At 45.1% G+C, this 9,590-nt stretch overlaps 2 protein-coding genes across 2 annotated transcripts; both read right to left on the bottom strand.

Annotated features, from left to right (window-relative positions):
* Positions 1-1,699: 1,699 nt before the first annotated feature.
* On the bottom strand, positions 1,700-3,632 carry BABINDRAFT_163900 (ferric reductase family protein). The gene has a single exon (XM_019130173.1). It carries the CDS (start codon positions 3,589-3,591, stop codon positions 1,969-1,971), a length of 1,623 nt encoding a protein of 540 aa, XP_018982327.1. The 5' UTR covers positions 3,592-3,632; the 3' UTR covers positions 1,700-1,968.
* Positions 3,633-5,888: 2,256 nt separating this feature from the next.
* BABINDRAFT_163898 (ferric reductase family protein) lies at positions 5,889-8,273 on the bottom strand. Its single transcript, XM_019130172.1, has one exon. It carries the CDS (start codon positions 8,094-8,096, stop codon positions 5,997-5,999), a length of 2,100 nt encoding a protein of 699 aa, XP_018982326.1. The 5' UTR covers positions 8,097-8,273; the 3' UTR covers positions 5,889-5,996.
* Positions 8,274-9,590: the final 1,317 nt, after the last annotated feature.

Below are 9,590 nucleotides of genomic sequence, written 5' to 3'. Positions count from 1 at the left end.
GATCCATCCGTGGGATATTAAATCATATTCGAATTTTTAGTTTGCATGCACTTGTTTATACCGAATCTGGATAATATTTACTCATTTTTGCTCACACTGCATGACTAAAACTCACCAGGGGGATCTCCCAAAGTCAGGAACAAGGAGAAAAGCTTATTTACCTGCGCCGTATAGGAAATTGATCCGCCTTAAGGCGGGGCAGGGATTGGGCTATGCCCAGCACCTGTAGAACTAAGAATAAGCATGTTTGTGCACAACCAGATTTAGATGGAGTTTCTTTACAGTGTTCTATTATCGTCTGAACTGGCCAAAATAGAGGGTACGAACTGTTTCTGGGAACCACATGGGCAGAGTTGCCGCGAGTGCTGAAAGGCAGGGGGATAAAATCGAAACCAGCAGTCGGTTGAAGTAGGGATACCCTTATTGTTCCTAGAGTAGGATCTCATCTCTCGTCCATGCCATGCACATCAAGCGTATCCCAAAAGTTGGGGTATATCAGTGGTATCTCTACCAAAACTACCCGAGATTAGGCCTAGAACCATTCCGCCCAGTTATGAAAAAGGCAACGTTACAAACAATAGCCATGGCTGAGACCAGAAATACGAAGCTGTGACAGTGCATGTTCTGCTTTTTAGTGAAAATTTCTAAACACAGGGAGGTTTGGCTAATTGGGCTGGTCATTACCGACACATATTTCACGCCTCTCGATTCACGTAATTTTTCGTAATCCCGTCTGTTTCATGCACTTATGCATATGCATGCAAATGAGCGTCGTACAACTGTGGTTTAGCAATACTTGTTTTCTCAGTGCTCTACGTAGATAATCTTTTAGTGTAAGTGATGAATGGATAATGTCAGAGAAGAGGTTTCTGAGGTTGTATGTGGTATAGTTCATGGCTACCAGGACTGGGTAAAAGTGGTTATCAAAACCTGTTCTCTAACACGAGTAAATCGAGTGCTGAACCGAGGCGATTAGAACCTAAACGCCGACCCTAGCGAATAGTTCAAGTGCCGATAAGGGCGGATGGGGAAACAAACTGTAATCACATAGGATTTTACAAAGGATTTTAGACTATGAATTAATTCTCTTTCATAGAATAGGAGCCATCTACCTAGACGAACGTCGGCGATCGTTATCTCCTTACCTCAGGTAGACAGGCACCCAGGTATCGTATCCGCCTCAGTATATAAGGCCGCCGACTACCCTTCTCTTGTAGATATCTTACATACGAAGTATTCTTTTTTAGCTAGCTAACAGTATCCACTATTACCTACTATATATACCACATGATGGTTCTTCCGTGTGAAATGATTGAATACAAGAAGCATGGCCAATTGGGCAGACTGTTATATACTTCAAAGCTCTTGGTTTGTATAGAGATCATAGGTAAAGGAATAGATATATTACTAGAGACGATCACAGGAGGTGGTCAGTAGAAATTCTTTAGAATTAATATGCATAAGAGCAATGAATTCTGGTTTCCATTTTGAGCCTTTCGTAGCCTCATTTCATATGCATCAAATGCTTTTACATGCACACTACATAATCCAGACTCCGTAATGCTTGTTTTGCGGTGTTCTATGTGAGAAACAAGCTTTCAACATAAGTAAGCATTTTTCAGGTCTCACGTCTTCGGTTAGTGAGTGGCACTGTTTTGAAGACGAGTGACTCCGCGAGGCATGCGTGCAATATTTGCAAAATCTCTGCGTGCATCCGATACCTCCGAATGCGGAAAAGGAAAACCAGGGTTGGCTCAGGATACGTGAGGGATGTATTCACGAGCCAAACCCTCTTCCCTAACTGGCTATTCTATGAATGGGCCAGGTAACAGACGTCTAGCGAGGATAATCCGGTCTTGCACATGCAATAACATCCACTAATTATTCCAGTTTGAGATACATGTTTTTAAAATTTTCAAAATCCAATGAAACTGACGACAACTATCTTAACTCCATGTAACTTTAGACTCATGCCCAAATTTGCAATTCCTCAAAGTAATCAACACGATGAGAAGTGGCGTCTAAGCTATTCACAACGGCATGTCTAATTGCATCAACCATGCTATCATGGCCACAAGTGACAACTGCAACACTCCCTTGGGCCAGAGAAATCTCATCCACGATGATACCGTCAATATCTGGCCTGCCCTCTCTGAACTCGATGTGTGGCAAACTTTCCTGCAACTTATGCACACTGTTTATCTCGGTCTTTACTCTGACCTCTTCCTTACTCTCGTCGTATCTGTCCGATTCAGAACCAGTGGAATCGGTACCGAAAAGTTCAAGGTTTTTCCTTATAAAATCATTAGGTCTGGTGACGTACACAATGGTCTCAACCTTGGTACTTCCCAACTTCTTCATCTCTTCGTACATCCAAGAAAGAGACTTGTAGTTTCTCATGATCCAGATCAACTTGACAGAGTGCTTCGTGCTGGTAGTAGCTAATCTCATGGCATGGTCGTACATACCGGGGATACCGTTACCCGACGCCATCAACAACGACTGGCTGTATTTCTGAGCTGGGGATGAGAACCCATAAGGTCCTTCGATGCACACCTTAATCTTTGCGGTCTGAGAAGGCATGGAAACCAAGTGCTTGTACAAGCTCAGGGTGACACCACCTTTGACCTTGATAGCAAAACTGAGCTCATTTTCGTTGGTGGAAATTGCGGTGAATGGGTGCGATTGCCAGAAACAAGCTGGCATCATGAAGGACACAAACGCATACTGACCTGGCTTTGCATTCCAGTGCTTTGGCTTTGGTACCGTCACCTTCACAGTTTCCCCAGCGATCAACTTGACGCTCGCCTCCTTCACTCCAAAGCTAAACATGCGAATCAATCTGATAACCCTATCCAAAGCCCAAATACCGATGGTAGACCAGGTAAAGCCTTGGAGACCAAAGGAGTTGATGTGGTAATGGATAGAAATTAAAATGGCGATTGCAAGCACAATGTGCACAATCAAAAAGGCCTCGTAGGACTTTCTTCTCACAAGGAGTATGGATTGAATTACAATGAATCCCATTAAGCTGGCCGCGGAAATACCCCACAAGACGTAACCAGTCAAACTTTCCTTGTAATTGGCTGTTGAAACTCCAATCATGCTAATGGTCATGGCAATTCCATGAGCCATAACCAATACAAGAAATATGCGAGCCATGTGTCTGTGTAAGGTATTAAACCTGGTATAGCTCCACCGGGTGAAGAACATCAAGACGTTGTTCCTTGACGCAAACAAGATCAGCATAGGATACACAAAGAGCGCCAACATACCTGCCCTATCACCGATAAGGTTACCCATTTCTGACATTGCTCTGTTCCACATAAAATTGCCGCTGACATGATGGAACCCAATACTGCTTCCCAAAATCATGTACACCCAGAGCAGAAAAATAATCAATGACTCGGCTCTTGTAGGAAGAAGCCCAAAAGGAAGGCCGAAAAGCTTGAGTGGCGCGTTCTTGTTCGTGGAATACATAGCCGGAAGCGTAACGTGCCTTTTCAACGCCTTAGAGAAGGATCCGTTAAGGCGCATGACCAAGCTAGGACACAACAACACTGCCCAGTTGGCAATACCTGACATAACCATGAACAAAGTCAACAACGCAATGAACCCTGCACCTAAATTGAGTGCCAACGTAAAATTGTTCCATCTGTTGTAGTACGACTGGTAGTACACCTTCACCTCTTTTGGCTCGACGGTGATGGGAGAGTAGGAAATAAGAGTGGCATTCATACCGGCCGGTGGGGTGATGATGTACTTGGACGCATTCTGGTAGACGGCGTCGAAGAATTGAGAATCCAACGTGGTGTTTGGGTAGTTGACAGCGCAGACGTGACCAAGGTGCGCAACCATCTTGTCATTATAGTAGCCCATGTCGTGCAAACACGTCAAGAGCGATCCCATTTCTGGAACACTAGCGCAGTAGCAGTTCTCGCCGTATGCGCTTTTTGGGCAAAAGGTGGTTGTTGCCTCGATAACCCCGGAGCACGCCATGACGGCGTAGTCTTGGGAGGTGTAGATTTCGTACACATAGCACGTTGCACTCCCTAAGGAGAACGCAGCCGTGGCTAGCATGTTGATGGATAAATGTCTGACCATGTTTGGGAATTTTGTACGTATATGTTAGGTGTACAATAGGTTTTGGTTCTCTTGGATAGAAATGCCGATACTGCTGCTGAACCACGACAAAATTACTGGAAAAGGCTCCTATTTTATAGCAGGCAGATTCATCCACGAAATAAGGCATCTTATACCTCTTTCTAATTTGCATGCACCGGTTTATTCCAAATCTGGGTGATATTTGTCCATTTTGGATCACACTGTATGACTAAAACCCACCAGGGGGGATTTCCCGAAGTCAGGAACAAGGAGAAAAGTTTATTTACCTGCGCCGTATAGGAAATTGATCCGCCTTGAGACGGCGCAGGGATTGGGCTATGCCCAGCACCTGCAGAACTAAGAATAAGCATGTTTGTGCACAACCAGATTTAGATGGAATCTCTTTACACGGTGTTCTATTATCGTCTGAACTGTTCAAAATAAAGGGTACAAACTGTTTCTGGGAACCACATGAGCAGAGTTATCGCGCATGCTGAAAGGCGGGGGGATAAAATCGAAACCAGCAGTCGGTTGAAGTAGGGATACCCTTATTGTTCCTAGAGTAGGATCTCATCTCTCGTCCATGCTATGCACATCAAGCGTATCCCAAAAGTCGGGGTATATCGGTGGTACCTCTACCAAAACTACCCGAGGTTAGGCCAAGAACCATTCCGCCCGCCCAGTCACGAAAAAGGCAATATTACAAACAATGGCCATGGCTGAGACCAGAAATACGAAGCTGTGACAGTGCATGTTCTGCTTTTAGTGAAAACTTCTGAACAATGCAGGGAGACTTGGCTAATTTGGCTGACCATTACCGATACTTGTTTCACGTAATTTTTCGTAATCCCGTCTGTTTCATGCACTTATGCCTATGCATGCAAATGCGCGTCGCATAACCGTGGCCTAGCGATGCTTATTTTCTCAGTGCTCTGTGTAGAAAATATTTTAGTGTAAGTGGTGAATGGATAATATCAAAGAGGTCTCTGAGGTTGTATATAGTGTATGGCCACCAGGATTGAGTAAAAGTGGTTATCAAAATCTGTCCTCTAACACGAGAGAATCGAGTGCTGAACCGAGACGATCGGAACCCAAACTTTGACCCTAGCGAATAGCTCAAGTGCCGGTACGGGCGGGTGGAGAAACAGGTGCCGACCCGAACAGATAGAGAAACTAATTGTAATCACAAGAGATTTCACGAAGGATTTTAGACAATGAAGAAATTCTCTGTTGTAGTAAAGGTGACATTTACCTTGACCGACGTCGGCGATCGTTATCTCCTTACTTTCGGTAGACGGGCGCCCAGGTATTGTATCCGCCTCAGTATATGAGGTCGCAGGCTACCCTTATGCATATTTTACGAATTAAAAGCACTCTCTTCTATCTAGTCAAAAATATCCGCTATTATCTACCGGATATATCACGAGTAGCGTTACCTTTCATCTGAGTTTTATCCTACAAGTTGTATTATTAGTCCACTAGTCTAAGCCATAGGTGGCGTTGTGATCCATTCAGATAGGGTCTCTAGTCCAGTGAAGCTTCAAGCAACGTGCTCGAATCCTGGGATCTGACGGGCGCCACTTTTTGACCAAAGAATGTTATTGTTTCCTAACCGTGCCTCCGTGAAATAACATGGGCAAAATTTACAGGATTCCTGCGCGTGTCCGATACCCCTGTCGGGGAACGCACGCCTTCTCCTAGTGTCTATAATTATGTTACGTCACATGCAGTGGACATAGTTAAAAATTATTTATAGACCCCGACACTACATAAGTAGGGGAAACCTTATATCCTCAAGTTACAGAAATACTTGAATGTGATAAGTAAACATGTCAATTGTTAGCGAGGGTGGCTTGGAGTGTTGAAAAAATAAGTGGTCCACCTTGGAGCACTCAAGTCCAGACCTGTAATTCTTCGAAAAAGTCAACCCGGTGAGCTGATTTGTCCAAGTTGTGAGCCACAGTGTATCTGGCATCATCCACAGCACCGTCATGACCACAAGCGACGACAGCCAAGGAACCACTAGCAACGGTGATCTCATCTCTAACCAACGCTTCCATATCTGGTCTACCTTCAACAAACTGGATGTGCGACAAACTGGACTTCAAATTATTCAAGTTGTTCTCGGCTGAATTTTCGTCTTCCTTCTTGTCTTCATTTGCGGAAGACGCCGAGCTCGTACCCCAGGCTTCTTCGATACCAGACTCGGGCCTGGTAATATAGATGATAGTTTCCACCTTGGTTCCTTTCAACAGTACCAATTCTTCATACATCCAAGAAAGAGACTTCCAGTTTCTGGCAACCCAAACCAACTTGACAGATTGCTTGCCGTGGTCGCTCTGGACCAAGGAAATAGCATGGTCGTACAAACCTGGAATACCGTTACCAGAAGCGAGCAACAAGGATTGGTCGTACTTGGAAGTGGGAGAGGCAAACCCGTACGGACCCTCGATTGCAACCTTGATCTGGGCGGTTTGGCCTGGCATCGATGCCAAGTGCTTATAGATACCGTGAGAGAAACCGCCCTTGACCTTGATGGCGAAAGTGATGTTGTTCTCGTCCTCAGACATGATGGTGAACGGGTGAGACTGCCAGAAGCAAGAGGCTCTGAAAAAGGTAACGTAGGCGTACTGCCCCGGGCCGGCTTTCCAGTATGTTGGCTTAGCGACAGTAACCTTGAAGGTTTCATCGGCTTTCAAGGTGACAGTGGCGGTCTTAATACCGTATCCCACAAGTCTGGCCAATCTGATAAATCTGTCAAAGACCCAAAGGCCAGCACAGGCCCAGGTGAAATTTTCGTAGCCGAACGGAACAAGGTGGATATGGGTGCCGACCAAAACGAAAATGGCAAAGAGAATATGCGTGGCCAAGAACAATTCGTACGATTTTCTTCTCAACACCAACATACCCTGAACGCACAAGAAACCCATGAAAGCAGTGGCGATGGTACCCCAAATCACGTAGTTAGCCAACATGGTAGCCTTGTATCGGTCCATGCTGGAAGCAAGCTGGGTCAAACTCATGCCAATAGCATGGGCGATAGTCACCAAGAAATAGATTCTCCCCAAATGACGGTGGTAACAGTTGAAGACAGAAAAGTTCCAGCGAGTGACCCAGAGTAAGATGTTATTTCTACCGGCAAAAATGATAAGCAATGGGTAGGTAAAGAGAGCCAAAATACCGGTTCTGTCACCAACTTCTCTACCGATCTCACCCATAGGCCTCTTCCAGATTGGGTTGTTGTCGACGTGTCTGTAATCAACGGCACAGGCGAGGAGCATGTAGACATAGAGCAGGGCAACAACGATGGACTCCAATCTGGTTGGAACCAAACCGACTGGAACGCCAAGGAACATTAATGGCACGTTACGGCTCTTTTTGAAGGTGGCAGGCAAAGTGACATACTTACGGTAGGCCTTGGAGATGGTCCCGTTGCAAATCTTCTGGGTGAAGCTTGGGAATATTAACATACCCCAGTTGGCGATACACGAAACCAACATGACAAACCCCATGAAGGCGACGAAACCACCGCCCAAAAACATACCCCAGTCGTAGTTCTTGAATCTTTCCATGTTTGCCTCCCGGCGCGTGACGACAAGGGACTTCTTCACGGTGATCGGAACATGGGTTATGAGGGTCTTGTTGAAACTTTTGTCGGGGGTAATGATGTACTTGGTGGCATTTTCATAAGCAAGGTCGAAGTAATTGTCAGCCAATTCCTTTGCGGCGAAGGCGTTACAGGAATTTCTGAGAAAGGCAATAGTGCCATCATCGTACCAGTCGTTATCCTTAATGCAGTACAAAACGGAGCCCAAATCCACGCTGTTTGTACAGACACACTTGTAATCCCTGTTCCTACCCTCACAGAAACGGGCAGCATTGTCAAGCGTGTTCTTACAAGCAAGAACCTTGTGCTCAGATGCGGTGTAAGTGTGGTACTTTGCCTGGACAGCAGTGGAGGAAAGCAATACCGCTATGATGGCAATAGCCATGTCACTCCCCTTAATATTTGTAAACTTCATAGTACAAGGTTTTCTGCTGATGATAATAGATATCAAAGACAAATATTGTGCTGGGTAAGCGAACATGCTACCTTTGACGGTGGCATACTCCTCATTTTATACGATTAACAATCTCTAGTATCTGGAAGGTCTCACAGTTCTGTGATAGGATACACTTTAGAATCATTTTTGTGGATGTGCACAGTTCTAAGTAGAAAAGCCTTGGCGCATAGCACCGAGTGGTTGAGCCCAAAACTTTTATTGCCCTACATGCACTCATAAACACTTGGGCAATATCAGATCTCATTAACCATGCACCGTCCAAAAGGCAAAAGTAGTAGCATATTTAATTGTTCCACGTCAACTTCCCACGTTTACTTTAGCGGTTCAACACGATCTTTGGTTCCATTTCCCCCGGAGTGACGTAATTCTAAGGGTTCACCATTTGTGCCAGGGGGGCTCCTTAACCATGCTTTTTTTAGCATCTCTATATTTAAATCGTTATTTGGCATACTAGTCTCTACCGATGGCTGCTGTTTTCGACATTTTCATAATAAAGCAGGACAGGTGCCAGTCCTGGTACATCATGCATGCGCAAGGTCCCCTTTTGAATACGGAATGCAGCACCGGATTTCTGACAGCCCTGGGATCCGAAAGGATATTCGCCATTAACCAATCAAGTGACTTACCTACTCACAAGTGACTTACCCATTCGCAATTAATGTATTACAGTATCATTTAGAGTGAGTCGTACCTTCTAAAACTACCAACCAGAGCGACTTTTGTGGAGCCCATATTCGCTGTTCCGGAAATACACCTGCACAGTAGAAGAGGTTGACTCTGATCCGCAACTGGCAGAGCATCTCAAACTTTTGCAGTAGCACTTCTAGAATATAGAGGCTGCTACTAGTCCTGAGGTGCAATATCAGTACATGAAAGTCTTGGAAATAAGCCCACCCTTTATCCCACTTGACGTAGTCTGTCCACCACTTGTGCATCAAATTGAAGTCAAGAGTTTGTTTGTTTTTTTTAAATAGCTTGTTTCAGCCCAAGGACTGCAAAAAAAAGCAGCCATTGCCTAGTAGGCCTGGCAATTCAAGCAATTGGAACTCTTGGATGTCAAGTCTTGCTTCAAGCAGTGCCTCAAGATTTTGGGCGCTACCTCGAGCATGTTACTCACTCCCTCATTCGTTCCCTCCATAATGGCTACAGGTTATCGGACGTCGCAATCCCCATCGTTGGTACTTATCGGACTTATCTAAGGATATCATTCGGCACTTTCGGCCTCGAAGTTTTAGACGGCGCGATGAGTGCGTACATATTGCATGAGAAACCTTGCGTCGAGATGAGATAGATATGCTGTGTCCTGCAGGAAATTTTTGGCAAGCGCCGTACAGAGAGCGGGTATATCGGTAGCTACGAAGCTCGTAAAAAAAGAGGCTTCCAGAGAGTAACGGAATAGATTTTGATTCAGTCGCCGTCAAA

The sequence above is a fragment of the Babjeviella inositovora genome, assembly GCF_001661335.1.
Source record: "Babjeviella inositovora NRRL Y-12698 unplaced genomic scaffold BABINscaffold_19, whole genome shotgun sequence".
In the NCBI taxonomy this organism is placed as follows: Eukaryota; Fungi; Ascomycota; class Pichiomycetes; order Serinales; genus Babjeviella; species Babjeviella inositovora.
Note: the sequence above shows the minus strand (reverse complement) of the source record. Positions and strands in the feature narration are given on the sequence as shown.

Excerpts from the sequence above, each read along its gene's own strand:
- BABINDRAFT_163900 (XM_019130173.1), bottom strand. The coding sequence starts at position 3,591 with ATGGTTATGTCAGGTATTGCCAACTGGGCAGTGTTGTTGTGTCCTAGC.
- BABINDRAFT_163898 (XM_019130172.1), bottom strand. The coding sequence starts at position 8,096 with ATGGCTATTGCCATCATAGCGGTATTGCTTTCCTCCACTGCTGTCCAG.